The sequence below is a fragment of the Gobio gobio genome, assembly GCF_949357685.1.
Source record: "Gobio gobio genome assembly, chromosome: 11".
Lineage (NCBI taxonomy): Eukaryota > Metazoa > Chordata > Actinopteri > Cypriniformes > Gobionidae > Gobio > Gobio gobio.
This window is the reverse complement of record NC_137104.1, coordinates 14,655,143-14,672,959: the sequence shown is the minus strand read 5'-3', so window position 1 is coordinate 14,672,959 and position 17,817 is coordinate 14,655,143. Positions and strand designations below refer to the sequence as shown.

Below are 17,817 nucleotides of genomic sequence, written 5' to 3'. Positions count from 1 at the left end.
CTTGTCCCCTTTTGAAGATTTAATGGGGTGTGTCATTATCTCTACTGCTTGTAATTACGATGCCATTTCCTGTTAGCTGTGGCATCCCTGCACGCTCACACACACGCACGCACGCACGCCACTTGACAACATGAGAAACAGACAGCTTTACTGCAAGCATTGTTTTAATACAAAAGAGAACAAAAAGGATTTATAATCATAGCTTCTTTACCTTTACACAATTGCACCCCTGTTTCTCTCAGTCATGTCAAAAGAGTAACACAATCAAAAGGTGGATCGGTTCATAGCCCTCACCCGCCTCCCAATGACACAATAAATAAATAAAAATCACCTTTCTTCAGGTATTCATATACTTCAGCTTGTCAAAGACAAGATTCAAAGCGCTGTTTTTTAACGGGGGCGACGCGAGCCGCCCCCATCATCCGTTATTTAGGACGCTTCCTTCACGAAAGTACAAGTAGGAAGCCACTTTTGACGTCATCTAAAGTGTGGAGTCACCGGCAAAAAAGGCCACCATTGGAATCAGTAAGCTTCCTGGTCAGTTAACATCAGAAATGATCAGTCAAAGCAATTCATTACGTCAGGAGCGGATGTACAAAAACGAAAAAGAAGAGGGATTCCGCTTGTGTTAATACTAGTCATTCTCGAGAGTTGATATGATACGGCAATCACAAATAAATACAGCTCTTTACTCTAGAAAAGAAACGATTATAAATTAACCATGAAACAAACATTCACAATTGTAATCATTTTTGCATACTGTGAAAAAGCTCTGTAACGATGTCTGTAACAAAAGGACACGACTAGACTGCGGAGAAGACTGTGAGTGCGTGAAACTCGTGTGCTGTGCGCAATAGGAGTTCCTTTAAAAGGATCATATGTGACGTCTTCTCGTCACAAGGCTGAGATATGTGTCCTCCACCACTTCCTCTCCTTATTACTGCGTTAATTTACCATGACAAGAACTACCACACGCACACATACATACACACAAACATACATGAGTCCAAAAAGTCCCAAGTGCCGGGGAGGAAAAGGTCTCTGTTTTTAATTGACTTCCTCTCGCAGTGGTACAGACACCTGTGGAGAGGGCGAGTTTGTCCAACCAAACGTCTCCAAAGTAACAACCATGCATGTCTGTATGAGGCTTGGAAAGTGACGGGCGGTTGCATATTCATAGTGATGAATAGTGAAAACCCCTGGTGCAGAATAATGTCCCTCTGAGTGTCTCACACAGGATGTTCTCGATCGCACATTCAAGAAAACCAAAGTCAGTCAAATTAAGGACATGATGTAGAACACAAATAAGGCAGCATTATGGTAGGTTTTAATCTGGGTGGTGTAGCAGTGTGTGGCTGTGTTGAACGTTGCTGTTGGTCATCTGAGAGAGGAAGGTGTTGGTGTTCTCCTCCTGCTGGTTAAATCAGAGTCAGTCACAGACTTCATTTCTTGCCCGCTGGTGTTTTAGGGCTAGGGGTCTTCTTGGAGATGGTGGGGATTTTGGAGGGTTTGGCCCCGGGCCGGCGAGGGGTGTCTGAGGTATCCGAGCAAGCCGAGCGGGTCTCCATGAGCTCAGACGTGTCCGAAGCGTCGCTGCCCCTTCGGCTGCTGGCTCGGCTTCCGGCGCGACTCCCTGCTCGACTGGCTGGACCGCTCGTCGAGGACGGAGTGCGTTTGGTGTCTGATGAAAGAAGATGATTCAAGTACGTAAGGATGTATTACAAATATACAGGAGAGCCACATAAAACAATAAATGTAATTTATTTATTTATTTAGTATCTACTAAAACTATCTAACAATAGCAACGCTATTAACTAACCTATTACTTACCAGTTATTGGCTAGTTTGTTCAACATGTAGAGGTGGAAAGCAAGCAAGCAAAATTATAAAACGTAATTTACTCATTTGAAGAAAATTGTAGTAAATTAATTGCTACACTGTTTTGTTATACTTATCTCGGATAAAAACAATGTCAAAGTAGAATATATTTATAATAGTGTGCTGCAGAACTTAGTCCTAAAACAATGAAATCAGTTCTGGAAGTCTAATGGGTGTCTGGTTAAATGCCTGAAATAGGGTCTGTGGTGAACACAAGCTCAAGATATTTTCACGTTTTATTCTGTGACATGAAATATATCAGTAATAGCCCACTCATAATTTTTTTATGCTTTTATGTGACTTGAAAGAAGCCGTCGCTAACAAGTGGTTAAATGAGACTACAAAGATTTTCAGGGATACTAAACGTCATCACACTGAAGAGGTAAACTCATCTGCTTATTTGTTCATCTTTACAGTGTTGTGTTTATATTCATGCAAACTATTCTAACTCAGTTTCCAACTTGTAGATCTTAAAGTGTTAAAGAGTTGTCGGAAGCTTAGGCCCCTTTTAAACTAGTGCGTTTTCGTTTTAAAACGCATACATTTCGCTACGGTTATGCCTGTCGTCTACACTAATCCGGCGTTTTCAAACCTCGAAAATTTATGCTTTTTTAAAAAAAGGGCCCTCATTTATCAACAATGTGTAGAAAAGGTTATACATTTCGTCCTACGACGAAATTTAGAATGTACCTAAGTACAAGAAAATCCGTATTTATCAAACGTGCGCACACAGTACTTACGCATATGAGTAAGCAACCATTGTTGATAAATCCCACATGTGCGTAAGTACCATGCTCGTTCACGTTCACAGTCATTAACATTCGCAAACGCCTCCAATGAACCATATATGGTGACAACACTTCCCTTTAAAAATCATGTGATTGTGTTTTTTCCTCACCACAATTATGGCAAAGCAGAGGAACTTCACAAACACAGAATGAGACGCGCAACGACGTTGTTTAACAACAACAAATTTGCATCACAAATGATTTGCACATTGACAGAATGAAACCATTTCAATAATTCATTAAATTCATTGGTTAATGGTGCTTTTATGGCAATGTGGATGCAGTCTATGGCATATATATATAATAAGTTGGGTAAGATATGAAATTGTATTAGTACCGGTACTTTGACAGCACTCTAATAAGAGCAGTATTTCTAAATTTGCGTCGATGTGTGATAGCATGAGTGAGGACGTGTGTGTGAGCTCTGCTTTCACTAAACAATGGAAGCAGAACAGTCAAATATACGCGCAGCTCAGGAAAAAGAAAGCAACAGAAAAGTGTGGCGCGGCCGGGACATGCTCGCGCGCGCTGCGGGCTCTGACCTGAAGCGCGCGCAGCCACGCACATGCCTTTCACTCAGGTAGATTGCGACGGCAGTTTTGCACATTATTGGGTTTTTGAATGGTAAAAAATATGTAAAAATGCACGTCCTGGCGAGTATTCGGGTAAACGCAGTCGGATATGTCTTTAGCGAATGTATACAGAGATGAATGAGAAATCGGGTGTTACAATGAATTTGGTCTGTGCAGCTCTTAAAGGGCCGGACCTAATATTCTGTGTGAAGCAGGGCAGGGCAGGAACATGCCGGCCAAGTGAGTTTTTAGGGTTTTTTAACCCCTAAAACAATGATAAAACAATGAATAGTAAGTTCTGTCATATTATTCAATTACTTTTACTGTTTTTAGCCATGGTATCGATTCAGTAACTTATCGGTATTGAGGTATTTTAGTCTGGTATCGTATCAAAGTCATAATTTTGGTATCGTGACAACACTATTCTATATAAAAAGTATTTGCTGATATTCTCTTTTTTTGTTATGTTGGTTTACAAATTTGTACCTTTTCACATTTGTACTCTTTTAGTTTTACATTTTGTCAAGGGCTTGTTTATATTAATATTTTTTTGATAGTACACTACTGAAGGACAACGTTGCAAGCTAAATTAAATGTTTTTAAGTAAATTTGTTGAAAATTATTGTGATAAATTAGTCGATAGATTAATTGATAAAAAAATAGTTGTTAGTGGCAGCCCTAGACATATGTAGATTGCTTAATGCATACTGTGACACTCTTAAATGCTTTTTATTTGTAGTGTCACTATTCTACCACTAGATTATCTGTGTAAGCATGCTCAGAGGTGTGCTTATATTTACACACATTTCTATGTATTAAGTACAAGTTGGTAAATCCCACACTTTGCGTGAAACTGTTCTTTCGAACTCACTATGCAGAGATCTGTGCGTACGCACCGTTGATAAATGAGGGCCCAGGGTTGCACTTCAGTGTAAACGGACCAAAATTGACACTTTGAAAACAATGGCGTGGCTGCCCACATTACACACTACCGGAACACGACAATAACAGACCAGGGCTGCGTTTCCCAAAAGCACTGTATGCCTAAGATGATCGTAGAGATCGTTGGTGGCTATGCCAGTGTAGACAAGGATCGTTTTCGTTGTAAAAATCCGTTTTAAAATGAAAACGCACTAGTGTAAATGGGGCCTTAGTGATGGTGATGTTGAAGTCATGTGACCATGGTGTAAGTTTGTTTATTACCAAAATTTTGATTTTTGCTTCTGTCGATAATCTGTCATAATTTAAAGTTGTGTTCATTTGTGAAGATTATAATGAACAAAACATGAAATATATTATATCAATTAGATCAGTGTTGCAGTTGTGACTGAGTGAAGCAGCACAGGGTTTCGTACCGGAACGTCCTGGTTTAGCAGCGGTTGGTGTTCCACCGTTCTCACCAGTTAAGGAGCCACGGCTGGAATGGAAAGTTGGTCTCTTCAGCTTAGTTGCGGAGCCTCCCTGTAAAAGCAGAGAGAAGGTTTATAACAAAATGGCAGATCTACCTGTTTATCTACAGATAATTAGCCTAACAGATAAGCCTGGTAAAATTGTTAAGTAGTAGAAACCAGACAAAACATCCAGCTGCTTTCGTCTACACTCAACCAGACGATCTACCAAGACATGGATGAATCTGTCAACTGTCATAAGAAAAATGGCTTAAAATAATTCCTAGATGAAGATGAAAGTTAATGTTATACAATTTAATCCATGCATCTTTTTCTCAAGACAAACTATGTTTTCTGTCTGATATTGTACAGGAGATTACTGTTCTCTGGGTCATCTACCTCAGTTCCTTCCCATTTGTTGAGATCAGGCCGCTCTTAAAGCTTTTATTGTTAGTGTGCAAGGGCACTGGGAGGGGGCAGTGTGTTACCTCATGCCCAGGGGTCTGGCTGTGCTCTGGGCAGGACTGGCACTTGGTTGGAGTTGGAGTTTTACTGTGTGCCAGCCAGGGCTTGGCATAACCACGAGATTGGGATTGGGAGGACTGGGAAATGCGGCAGCAAAAAGGACAAGGAATAGCGGAGTAGCAAAAAAAGCAGTGGGAAGAAGCCAGGATAATCGGAAAAAGAGTAAAGTAGAGGGCGATGCAGCGCAGCAGAGCGTAGCGTTTTTTTTGTAGGCAGAGATGAGCGCAAACAGGGAGGAAGGCACAATTTCCAAGCAAGGGAGGGAGAGGGACAAAAAGACAAAGAACAAATAAAAATTTTACAGATGACAATATGATTCTGACATGCAGACACAATAGTGATCATGTCCTGAACCCAAAACAACAATTAGAGACAAAGAGAAACCATCCACCAAAAGATTAGCGACAGATTGATATGTCGGCCTTGCCAAGTAATTGCATAAAGTTTTTGTTCTTTTTTTATTTTTATTTAAAAAATGTATATATTTTATAACAATACCTTTCAAAAGTCTCTTATGCTCAACAAGGCTGCATTTATTCGATCAAAATACAGCAAAACAGTAATTAGGTGAAAAATTTTACAATTTAAAATAAATGCAAAGCTGAATTCATTACTCCGGTCTTCAGTGTCACATGATCCTTCAGAAATCATTCTAATATGCTGATTTGATGCTCAAGAAACATTTCTTATTATTATTAATGTTGAAAACAGCTGTGCTTCTTATATACAAAATTGAATATAGAGTATTGAAAAAATTCCATATTAAACTGGTATTTAAAAGTAACAACTTATAAAAGCTCTGTACTAAATCTGAGAATATTTTCTAAGATCTATCTTTTCAGTGTTTAAAATTTAGACAACAACATAAAACAAGCAATCACACATATTCAAATACTCATGAAACATACAGATGTAGGCAAAGACCATGATTAACGGACTTAGATTATTAATCAGATATGAAGTATGATGTTATATGTTAAGGGACAAAGGACATTAATTACCAAAGCTTTTGCGAGAGACACTTTTTACAGTAGAGCACAAGTATATATATATATATGGCGCTTGGATGAACATTAAAGGGTTAGTTCACACAAAAAGCCACTTTAAAAGTATAATCGCTGCAAAGGTATTTTCAACTTCTTTTTACTTTTAAGCGAAGAACGAAAAAGAACTGCCGTGAGTATATCGGAGCACTGAATCCTGTTCAGTCTCTTGTGTTACGTGTGTACGATTGCAAGCACAAGCAATAAGTTGCAGGCCAGTTGTGGGCCACCGAATCCTCTTTTGCTAGTTTAACGATGGGAAAAATGGTCTAAAAGGTTTGTCCCTATTCTCTTAATGAGTCATGGGTGTGTTTTGGGCATAATGTGCAATAAACCAATCAGAGTCTCATCTCCCATTCCCTTTAAAAGCCTGTTGCGCTTGCGCCATAATGGATTGGTTATTTACATGGCAGAATTTGCGAGCGGAAAGCCTGAACGCTTCCCCAGAGAGGAATCCTTTAATTTTTAATGTTTAAAAATGTTTGTGTGCTGCTGCGTTGCCCTGTGTGTGTAATAAGCAGAGTGTACACACGTTGTGGACCCGCCTATAGGTGCATATTACTAACACGCTCTTTAAATAACAAAAAAAATACTGCGGTATTGACTTTAGACCGTTTTTTGTTGGTCAATGGCACAGTCTATATCAGTTGCCTCAAAATAGCAACGTGCCAACAATGCGCCTGAACACACCTCGTTTTCAGACCAGACCATGGGTGAACAGATGGGCACGAGTGCATTTGCTATTTACACAACGTGGCGCAGGACATGAAAATGATAACTGCGTCGGGCTGAAACTAGCAAAAAACACTTGTGTATAATAGGGTCATATATCTAGATAAATTGTGAGAATGTGCAATACGGTTCAAAAGTTTAGGGTTGGTAAGATTTCCACTGTTTTTGAAAAGTCTCTAATGCTCACCAAGGTTGCATTTATTTGACCAAAATTACAGTAAAAACAGTAATATTGTTAAATGTTATTAAAATTAAAAATAACTTTTTTCTATTTTAATATATTTTAAGATGTAACTTATTCTTGTGATGGCAAAGCTGAATCTTTTCAAGTATTTAATGTCACTTTTGATCAATTGAATGTATCCTTGCTAATTAAAAGTATCAATTTTGTAAAAAATAAAAATCTTACTGACCCCAAACTTTTGAACAGTAGTGTATGATACAATAAGAAAAAATTTTGAGACTAAGGTTACCCTTTAATTTTTCATGAAGATATTAGTATATAAGACATGACATAAACAGTAAGTAGGGGTTATTATAACTCTATGCGGTGTAAAATGGTGACACTCACCCTTGAGGAGGCTGTGGGTGTTGCGGGTGCAGAGGGCAGAGAGGCGCAGCTGTGGGCACTGTGCGACGCCGATGAAGACGAACGGGTGGGAGAGGCCGTACGCGACGAAGGTTTGGACCGCCGCCCCCGGGACCGGAAGGCTGCCAGACCCTGCGTAGCTCCCTCTGGAAGAATGAACTTTTCCCGAAGCTCCAGGTTGGTACGTCCACGAGCTGCGGCAGATGAAAGGAGGAGAAATTAGATCAGCTGAGTGGCTGTAAGTGACGATGATCAGGTGGCGAGCAGTGCGAGTGGAGAGAGACAACATTTCCTTTGGCCACTGCTTTGACTCAATGCAGACAGAGGGGGTCGGTATACCCACTTTAAGAGCGGTCAGTGCACGTGGTGGGCACGATGCAGGGGGTTAACGGTGAGTCATAGAGCAAGCATCCTCAAAACAACAACTCAAGAAAAAAAGCACAGCTTCCCTTAGCCCACCACGGAAACGAGTGCACGCGCATAAACAGCGTCGACAGACACCTGAGGGTCATGCCTGATGCTTTTAGCAAACACTGAAAACCAACATAAGCCTTCACAGAACATTCTCAATAACAGATACCAAACGCAGCAGCCCTTGCACAACACACAGACTAAAGCAGCCAGCTGAGATAGAGAGAGAGAGAGAGAGAGAGAGAGGGCTGTGCGCAATGGCAGCAGTAGCTGTGGTCAAAAGTCATCTGTTATTCCCTCAAGACATCAGTGTTGGGGAGTAACTAACTACAATCACAGACAATTATTTTTAACACGTAGCCTTATCGACAAGCAAAATGACACAATCAAACACACTCTCTTAAATGATCCATTTTGTCTAAAGTAACATTGGGAAGTGGGATTTGTTTTGTTTGGATAATTCATTGTGCAAAGTCCCTATTAAAAAAAAAACTATTAAAAAGGATTTCTCATTCATTGAAATAAAGCTGAAATAAAATAAAATGAATATTCAATGAAAAAAAAAAACCTGGTAACACTTTATAATAAGGTTTCATTAGGTCAACGTTCGTTAACTACATTAGTTAAGATGAACAAAGAATGAACAATAGTTCCACAGCATTTAATAATCTTAGCTCATGTTAATTTTGACATTTACTACAACATTATAAACAGAGGTTGTATCTGTTAACATTAGTTAAAGCACTTTGAACTAAAATAAGCTAACAACTGCTCATTGCTAGCTTAAGTTAGTTAATACATTAGTTAATGTTCATAAACGAAAAAAGACCTTATTGTAAAGTGTTACCAAAAAACTTTTGAAAAATGCTTGGCAACTTATTACTTAAACCTAAACTAAAAGGAAACTAAAAATAAAGATTAAAAAAGCATAAAATGCATTAAATAATCATAAAATGGCTTTACAGTTTTATTAGATGTATTTATGAACAAATTTATCTACTGCTTTATTGGTCTTTTTGTGAAATATTTTGCTTGAAAAGTAAGCGTGTGCTATCTTTCTTAAAATAAATGCCACTTGCTTTGACATTGTCATACAAAGCAAAGACCCAGATACATTTTTAAGTGAGGCTGATGTGTACAAAAACTATTTAGGGTCACTGTGTTAATGTAACAAGATACTGCCCTCCTAAATAGTTCAGTGATTTAGATACTTTTTGTGTTTTAGTTTGAAGTGCGGCTAATACATTTTTCAAAAGCTTGACTGTAGTTGAACTCCTTTCAATTGTAAGTTGCTTTTAGCTTGGCAAGCTACAGTTTCAAAGTAGCTTCCCCAACACTGCATGACACTCACTTTTCCATCAAACTCAGTAAGAGCAGGGCAGTTGATAACTGCTGCACCATATAATTTCCTCCCCTCAAACCAGGTGGGGCCTGTAATTCATTTCTCCATGAGTAATTGCTCTTTAAGAGTTGCTTCAAACAATATTAGAAACCCCAAGCCTGGCCACACCCTGGTCCTGGATGCTTTTTCATTTGCAATATTCATCCAGGACACACATGAAAGGAATCGAGCCCAGGCCTGGCCAAGCCTGGTTTGAATGGTTAGCATGATGCTAGCTGACACATAGACCTCACATAGTCCTTACACGCTCACACACGCCACACATACGAAGACACAGCAGTGATGGGATGGATATGAAGCTGGACATAAAGGTTTAGAGGCTCAGAATGGAATAGACAGACAGATGTTGTCAAACAGGAAAGGAGTTAAGAGGTGAGAAAGGAGAGAGTATGAGGTACCTCTGCAGCAGAAATAGCCAGGAGTAACCGTCACTGAGAGACACAAGAGACAACATGAAAAAACACACATTCACACAGAAAGAGTCCTACACACACACTCACGTTCTGTTGAAAGGGATAGTTCACTCAAAAAACAAAATTCAGTCGCCATATACTCACCTTCAAGTCGTTCCTAACATGTACGATTTTCCAAAAGGAGATATTTAGCAGATCACCTCAAATTGTATTGTGTCTAACCTTATTTACATTAAACCTAGCGTTTCTCCCATTTACTTGGAAAAGAAAATATCTTCTTTTAAGTTCTACAAAAAAAGTCATACGTGTTCAGAACGACATGAGAATTTCGATTTTTGGGTGAACCTGTCTGTTAAGACCTCTTGCTTTGCAACAATAGGGGATTAAACGGTCTACAAACACAATTTTTGGAATTTAAATACTGTAGGCATTAAGTATCTCAAGTCAAAATGCAGGAAGTGATGTAAACAGCACAATTGGTCTGTAATGAGCTCCAGGCGTGAGGGTTAAATCAGTGTCACGGTCAGCAAAGCACGGCAAAGCGACAAAGAACCAAACGAGGTGTGAGTGAAACAGAGGGAAAGAGAGGGAAACCAAACGAGTGAAAAAGAAGAATATCCGAACGAGAAGGAGAGTGAAAAACCCAACCTATGCGAGATGATATGGAGCTGCTGGAGTCAGAACGCAGGATTTTAAGTCCTGGATGTTGCACTGGGGAGAGAGAAAGAGATATAGGGGACGGGGCAGAGAAAGAGGGAGGGAGAGACCTAAGGAACATGCACCATGCACTACAATTGTATAAAATAAAAAAGGAGGATGACAGGGAGAAAGATAGAAAGAAAGAATGGGCCAAATGTGTAGGCCATGCATATAAAAAATAACCACCGTGGGAAAGAGGTCAGGAAGTAATGGGGAAGTGATGGAAGATGAGATGAAAACTAACTCAGATAGTACTGAAAAGATGAGAACACTGAATACAAGAGTGAAAGATGATGAGCAAATAATGCTGTGTGAACTGTCTGGAAACCTCTTTTCCATGTACTTAAAGAGCAAGTTTTCCTACAGCTGTTGTGTCGGACTTACCTCGACAAGGGTCGTTTTTCACCAAGAATTCATCCAGCGCCATCCACCCACCTCCAACCCGAACCATGACGGTACTGCGCAGGATTCGTACAAGACGCAGCTGCTGCGAGTCTCCGAACTGAGGAAAGAGGAGGAGAGTGGAGAGGAACGAACATGGATAAGAGAGGGAAGAGGACAGACAGTTAGATAAAGGATTATACATTTATAATGACTTTTAAAGGGATAGTTCACTCTCAAATTAAAATCCTGCTCATGTTGTTCCAAACCTGTATGTTTTTAAGAATTATTTTTTACAATTTGTCTTTTCCATACAATGATCTGCGTGACGCAAATTCCTCAAAATGTCTATGTGCCACAGAAAAAACGTTTGGAATGACATGAGGCTGCATTAGTAACATGAACTATAAAGGGTGAACCATTCCTTTAAGATCACATTCAAATGAGTAAATCATACTAATTATATTCTGAAGCACCAGGCAAATCAAAGGAAATCACTCTGCGACATGCAGCAAACCACACTTTTTAAGATCGACATGATTTTTGTTAGAGCTTGCCCAGCTCAAATCCCATCTCTACAATAAACACCACACCACAGCAATTCTCTGGAATTTTTTTCCCTCATCGTTTGTCCTTTTTTACTTCAAAGAATTGCTTTGGTTTAAGGTTTATTTTCTCTAAGTCAAGAAATCAGCCATTGGATAGTTTTCCTCCACCAAAAGCCAAAAAAGCCTAAAATCATAATAGAAGGGCCTGTAAATTTGAACCATTTCCTGATCATGATAAATCATTTTCAATAAAAAACAAGCACATCCCAACCACAACATAAGCTGAACCTTTGAAATCTGCCTCTGGATTTGGAGGGCGTATATAAATGCATTTAATATTTTGGCATTAGTACTGCAATTTTTGTCTCCCAGACAGGAAATGCCCACTGAGTAAGCAGGAAGAGACTAAAGAAATCCCCATTTCAGACAGCAGCCAAGAATGTGGGCTGTCCACAGGGAATTCATAGCTAGCCCATGCAGAAACTGTCCTGTACTGATTTAGATCTGGCTGTCTGAAAAACCCCAGAATAAAAGGCCAGCTTCTACAGTGGGTGCTTGTGGGAAACAGTGCAGAGGCAAAAGATTTCAGAGGAATGTCACAAACACACTGCTCACTTTACCTGATTCCCAAGGAAGAACTACAATAAGTCCGGTGCACATGGAGGAAGAATAAAACAAGAAGAAAAGAAAAGAAAAAAAGGGTGAAATAACAGATAAAGACAAACATACATATTGACTTTTTTTTTTGGTACAATGATTGATTTCCTATTTCCTATTCCTAAAAGTATATAAAAAAACAGCATACAATGGAGGAAATGCCCATGGGGAGCATAGTGACTTGTTGCTATGAGTAGGGTAGAGTGCTTGCGAATGGTTGCTTAAAAACAAACACATAGAGGACAAAACAGCAGGTGTAGTAGTAAAGAGATAGACAAAGACGGACAAACATCAGGATGTGGAGTTAGCGTCGTAAATCTGTAGCCTGTGCAATGCAAAAAAAGTTAGTAAACGCTCTTGTCAAAGATCATTAACCAATGGATAATGATGTTGGGGTATGAAAGACCACCCATTGACCATGACTGCAGTTACAAGAATTATAGGTTTATCATTAGTTGGGTGGTGGAAAGCACACAGAACATACAGATGTTGCTGTGAAGTGTTATGTGGTATTGCATACACACACACAAAACTGCCAATGCACCTTTATTACAAAATAGCCAAGTCATACTGACGTAACTGAAAGAGTGTGATGCTGGTTAGAATCGTAATATTATAATGACAAGCTTGGGGAAGATCTGAATGAGGAGGGGTGATGATAACATTGCAGTGGTTGCTATTCTCATTTATAATGTCATATTAAATGTGTTAAAACTTCTAGACCGGATTTTTTTCTTGACTAGTACTATTGGGCTCCAGATTCTCACCCTGTACTTGTTCTCTCCGATCTGCTCCACCTGAAACCTCTTGGCACACTTGCATTGAGCCACTTGTCTGGTGACCTGGGATACAAAAAATTCAAAAATACACATCAAAACTACATAATGATGCCAAACCCACAAAATGTATTTTCTTGTCATCGCCCATACCTCATCTTCGATTTTATCAGCATCTGTCGTGGGTCTGTAAGCATCTTTGTTGGGGTGCAAAGCAGCCACAAATTCATAGTAGTCGATGTAGCCATCACAATCACGGTCAAAGATATCAGCAACTGCGGTCATCTCCAGCTTGCTGGTAGGGAACTCTGCGAACAAAGTGTATAGTTAAACAGGTATTAAAAAACAAGCTCATGAAAATGAAGATTAGCAGGCAAGTATATGCGGCCGTACTTGATGCCAAGATGCCATCGATAAACTCCTGGCGGGTGATCTTTCCATCCTGGTCCTTGTCGATGCGTCTGAAGAAGTCCATGACGCGAGACTTCTTGTGGTTCATCCAGCGCATGTATTTCTTCCTCCACACATCAAAGTCAAAGTTGGCAAACTCTTTAAGCTAAAGGTGGAGAAAGGTCACAAGTATTACTTCTACTGATCAGTTTATTTCATTACTAGTACACAGAGAGTAAAATTGTAAAATAGACTCAATACCTCCTCTAGTCTGTCGAGGGCATCATTGAGCTTGCGCTGGCGATCAAGGGCAAGCAGCCACACCTGTTGCCAGCGAGAGCAGAGCTGGGTGAGGCGAGGGTTACCGCCGGTTACCTGTACTGAGTGCTGTTGTTGCTGCTGCTGCTGGTGTTTTCCTGTAAGCAGGGCACAGAAAAAAAAAACGTTCAGAATAACATACTACTGTACTAAGCAATTTCTGCGGTATATTAGTGTACATACTATGCAGTTTACACAAATGTATTTTACAATTTAAAGACGGCAAAATCAGCTTTGCCATCACATGAATAAATTACATTTTCATACTATTTCACAATAGTTATTTTGTTTATACTGTATTTTTGATTAAATAATTCCAGCCATGTTGAGAATAGGAGACTTTAAAAAATCTTGTGTTTGTATGCAGCATGCAACTGAGGATAAAGTTTCTTACGGGCCCCTCTCCTGTCTGACAGACTGCTGGGATGTTCTGCTGGTTTCCGTTTGTACGTCTTTGTGACTTTGTCAACATCAGGCTGTTTTCGGGTCATCTCTTCCATAAACAGCTGATGGAAGAAAACAAATCTACTAAGAAACATCTCTGCACTAAACAATGCAAATAATATTAAAAGACTGAATGAACGAATGATTGTTGATTAATGCAGACGTCCCACGAGTGCTGGGCGGTATGACCAAAAATGTATTTCATAGTATTATGACGCGGTGTTAACGGCATTTTCTACTGACTGAGAGGGGAAATACTGCAGTAGATTGACATAGAATGCCCTATTTTACTGTCATGATGAGTGAAAATTGTAGACAAATTCCACACTAGAATTAATACAGGTTTGCAAAGCCCCACAAAATGATGCTTTGGGGAGACATCAAATAAAACACCGACTACACACTCATTACAGACATATGAATATTAAAATATGACCACGGAGAGAAAAAAACAGAGCTGAGGGCACCATAATCATTTAAAAAATCATTTAAAAAACCCTAACCCTAAAAAAAAATAAACTTAAACCTGTTCACTCCGGTCTGTATCTGATCTATATGATCCATGTGGTGAGCGTTGTTAAACTCATCGCGGCGTTCCGCGCAGAAACCGCTCTCTTGCGCACGCCGCATGTTTGAATTCTCCACTGTAATGCGATCTCAGCTGTGCCCTCAATACAGTGCAACAGTGAATAGGGACCCCTCTCAAACAGTGTCGCGCTGTGCCGGGTTCCGAACGTTGTTTAAGTGACATACACCGGTATTGCGTTATAATAAAAATGTATATCATAACAAAAATAAATAGCGGTATTCGGTATGAACCGGTCTACCGCCCAACACTACATCCCACTCACCTGATGCTCTGTGATGAGTGTCTTCAGTTGAGGGATGTCCTGGGGGAGTGGCTCGGTATCACGCTGCACCAGTGTGGTCTCCGCCCACTGTAGCCATGATAAAAGCTCCTCCAGTAGTGCAGCATTGTTGAGCAATTCAGCCAGAGCCGTCTCCAAACGCTGCTCGTGCTGTTTGGCCCATGTCAGCACCTGTACAGAAAACCAAATCATAAGCATTTCAGACCTATTATATTGACTCTTATTTGTCTAACTATTGGCCTACACAGGCTTCTGATGCCACAGTTTCGATTTTTCTCACTTCTTACCTCTTCAAAGCGAGCTCTGATGATGGTGATCCAGTGTTTGATGGTGGTGATGCAGTCTGGGTGGCACACAGCTAGAATGGCTTCGCCCATGCTAGCAGCTTTATTCACATCCCCTCTCTTCTCCTCCACCGTCTGCATGAAATCTCGGTGCGTGTGCAGTAGCGCCTGAAGAGTCTCTACCTCTTCTGGCAGGACACCACGGAAACGCAAGGTTTGCTCCGCCTCCGACAGCCACTCCAGCAACATCTGAACAGCTGTGCGGAACTCCTCTGCCTGCAGAAAAAGAGAGAAAAACAGATAGTCAAAAGAAAATATGAACATTGCTCTTGGTTTTATTCAAAGAACGTCTAGGTTCAGACATACCTGTGTGAGAGCCTGCTGGAGGCGAGTCTGTTTTGAAACGGACAGGGCGCAGACCAATTCCCAGCGGTTGCTAAGCTCCTGCAGTTGAACTTTGACCCAGGCGGTGTCGTCCCTGCCCGTCTCCATCAGCTCTCGAGCAGACCGCTTCAGAGCCTGCACACTACTGGTCCTTTTTCCCAGCTCCTTCTGGAAGACCTGAAGAAAAATACATACAGCACTACCATTTAGAAACTCTGTCCAACTCAGAAATTAGTCCTTCCTAGTTTAAGTCTAATTTCAAGCCTCACTGCATCAATAATGCAGTTATTGTATAATAACTTGTATAAAAACTTGAAGACTTTTCAAACAAGGACCACACTCAAATCTCATTTATCAAAAAAAAATGGTGTTTTGAAAATTATGTTCAAAAAGGTGTAAAATTGATTTTAAATGATTGCTCACAACTAATGCCTAAAATGGACATTTGTTTGTGGAAGTCTTCAAATTTCATGTCATTTTTTGATACCTAGATTTCCTGGGAATCACCCCATTAGTACCTTATGAGAATCCATGAGGTTGGAAACAAGATCCAGATCTCCATGGACAGGCTGGTCCTCTGCAAGCTGAGGTTCTACACGATACAGCCAGTCAACAAGTGCCTGGAGAGCCTCAGCGAACTGACCTGAGAACAAGAGGGCTTCCTCCAACTTGTGTTGCCTGAGAAGAAAAACATCTCAAATTATTTTCCTCACTTCATTCGACATCCAATCATATCCCATTATATCCCATTCCAGACTTCTTACCTCTCCACGCTCTTTCCACAAACTGTGTCCCATTTGTCACGGACCTCGCCCAACAAATGATCCAGTTTTTGCGTGTCTGATGGCAGTGTGGCCTTGTCTCTCATGGCCTTCCCAGAGCGTACTGTGGTGTCATACACTGGCTGCTTGGAGCCAAGAGACTTCTGGAACTCCTGTAGTACAGTGATTAACAGATAGAGGGCATAAGACAAATGCCAAAGTTTTTCATCTTCACAAAACACATTAACGTGTGCATGCTGTACCTTATGTTTGGCCAGTTGGATTTTAATCTTGTCAGGTTCATTTGAGATCTCCAGCTCAGAGTCCAGCCTGCTCTCTGCTTCCTCCAACCAGTCGGTCAGCTTCCTCCAGGCCTCATGAAACTAGATAAGAGAAGATTGCCGACATCAGAGATATAGAGAGAGGTATGATCAGAGCAACAGACAGAGTGAAGTAAACCAAACAGTACCTGTTTGGCTCTCTTGCGGGCCTCATCGAGGTGGCGTCCTCTGTCTAGTGATCTCTGCACAAGTTTGTCCCAGCGGGCCTGTACGCTGAGCAGCAGGTTCTTGATGAGAACCACATCCTGTTTGAGACTGGCAAATCTCAGCTGAGAGCCAGCTTTCTCCAGAGCCAGAACCTGCTCTCTGTGGGTATTCACCTCATTCACAAACACCTGAAATATAAGACGATGACTCAAGTTTCCCAAAAGTATTCAATTGTGAAGGTGTTTTACATAAACAGGAAAACGTATTCCCCCCTTCATCTAAAGCAAAACATGTGTACACTACCATTCAAATGTTTGGGGTCTTTAAGATGTTTTTAATGTTTTTGAAAGAATTCTCTTATGCTCACCAAGGCTACATTTCATTGATCAAACAGAAATACTGTGAAATAGTATTACTATTTCAAATAACTATTTTCTATTTGAATATATTTTTTAAAATGTATTCCTGTGATGGCAAAGCTGCATTTTTTTTTAGCAGTTATTCAGTGTCACATTATCCTTCACAAAACAGGAAATATTCATGGTCCTTCACGAAACATTCTTATCGTTGAAAACAGTTGTGCTGCTTAAAGGGTAACTAAACCCCTGCTCAGAGCTTAACTCCACCCACTGGCAATTTTCAAAAAATGCTGGAAAAGTGGGCAGAGCCCGGCGGACACAGAGGGGACGAACCGAGGGCGGGGCTGAGCGGAGGGTGTGCACCTGAGACCCGCAGGGACGGGTTGATTGACAGCTGTCAGACTCGCGAGTCGCAATGATGGAGAATGACTGGAGTGACGCCAGCTTTGCAACAGAGCGGTCATTTCTCCTACCTTCACCTGAAGTGGAGGAGGGTGGATTGTCTGTAGACATAAACCCGGAGCCTTATCAATGCGAGCCGCTGCTCAAACTGCGTTAACTCCCGATGCAGACGATGCTAGTGAAGCAGCCGCGCAAGAGAACTGACCTAATCTATCTGCGTCCGCGGCAACCACTTGCGTGTCAGGGTTTGAAAGCGAGTCTCATGTATGAAAATTATCTGTACACATGACGGGCGGCAATAAAATCGCAAGAAAAG

The 17,817-nt window shown here is 40.7% G+C and overlaps 1 protein-coding gene across 12 annotated transcripts in view; it reads right to left on the bottom strand.

Moving 5' to 3' along the window:
* Window positions 1-148: 148 nt before the first annotated feature.
* Window positions 149-17,817, bottom strand: part of macf1a (microtubule actin crosslinking factor 1a) — a gene marked incomplete at its 5' end in the record, with an annotated part of 170,120 nt that continues 152,451 nt past the window's right edge. For 7 of the 12 annotated variants that reach the window (XM_079829986.1, XM_079829978.1, XM_079829977.1 and 4 more), the window contains 19 exons: window positions 149-1,681; window positions 4,594-4,699; window positions 5,115-5,228; window positions 7,498-7,709; window positions 10,390-10,452; window positions 10,825-10,942; window positions 11,990-12,007; window positions 12,794-12,868; window positions 12,956-13,110; window positions 13,196-13,358; window positions 13,454-13,608; window positions 13,905-14,016; window positions 14,806-14,994; window positions 15,111-15,383; window positions 15,474-15,668; window positions 16,010-16,169; window positions 16,256-16,425; window positions 16,516-16,635; window positions 16,722-16,928. In XM_079829986.1, coding sequence (XP_079686112.1) covers window positions 1,443-1,681; window positions 4,594-4,699; window positions 5,115-5,228; window positions 7,498-7,709; window positions 10,390-10,452; window positions 10,825-10,942; window positions 11,990-12,007; window positions 12,794-12,868; window positions 12,956-13,110; window positions 13,196-13,358; window positions 13,454-13,608; window positions 13,905-14,016; window positions 14,806-14,994; window positions 15,111-15,383; window positions 15,474-15,668; window positions 16,010-16,169; window positions 16,256-16,425; window positions 16,516-16,635; window positions 16,722-16,928 — 2,844 coding nt within the window. In that variant the 3' untranslated portion in view covers window positions 149-1,442. Of the gene's footprint in view, window positions 1,682-4,593; window positions 4,700-5,114; window positions 5,229-7,497; window positions 7,710-9,726; window positions 9,760-10,389; window positions 10,453-10,824; window positions 10,943-11,989; window positions 12,008-12,793; window positions 12,869-12,955; window positions 13,111-13,195; window positions 13,359-13,453; window positions 13,609-13,904; window positions 14,017-14,805; window positions 14,995-15,110; window positions 15,384-15,473; window positions 15,669-16,009; window positions 16,170-16,255; window positions 16,426-16,515; window positions 16,636-16,721; window positions 16,929-17,817 lie in introns of all 12 variants that reach the window. The other 5 variants (XM_079829980.1, XM_079829983.1, XM_079829984.1 and 2 more) reach the window with 5 other exon arrangements.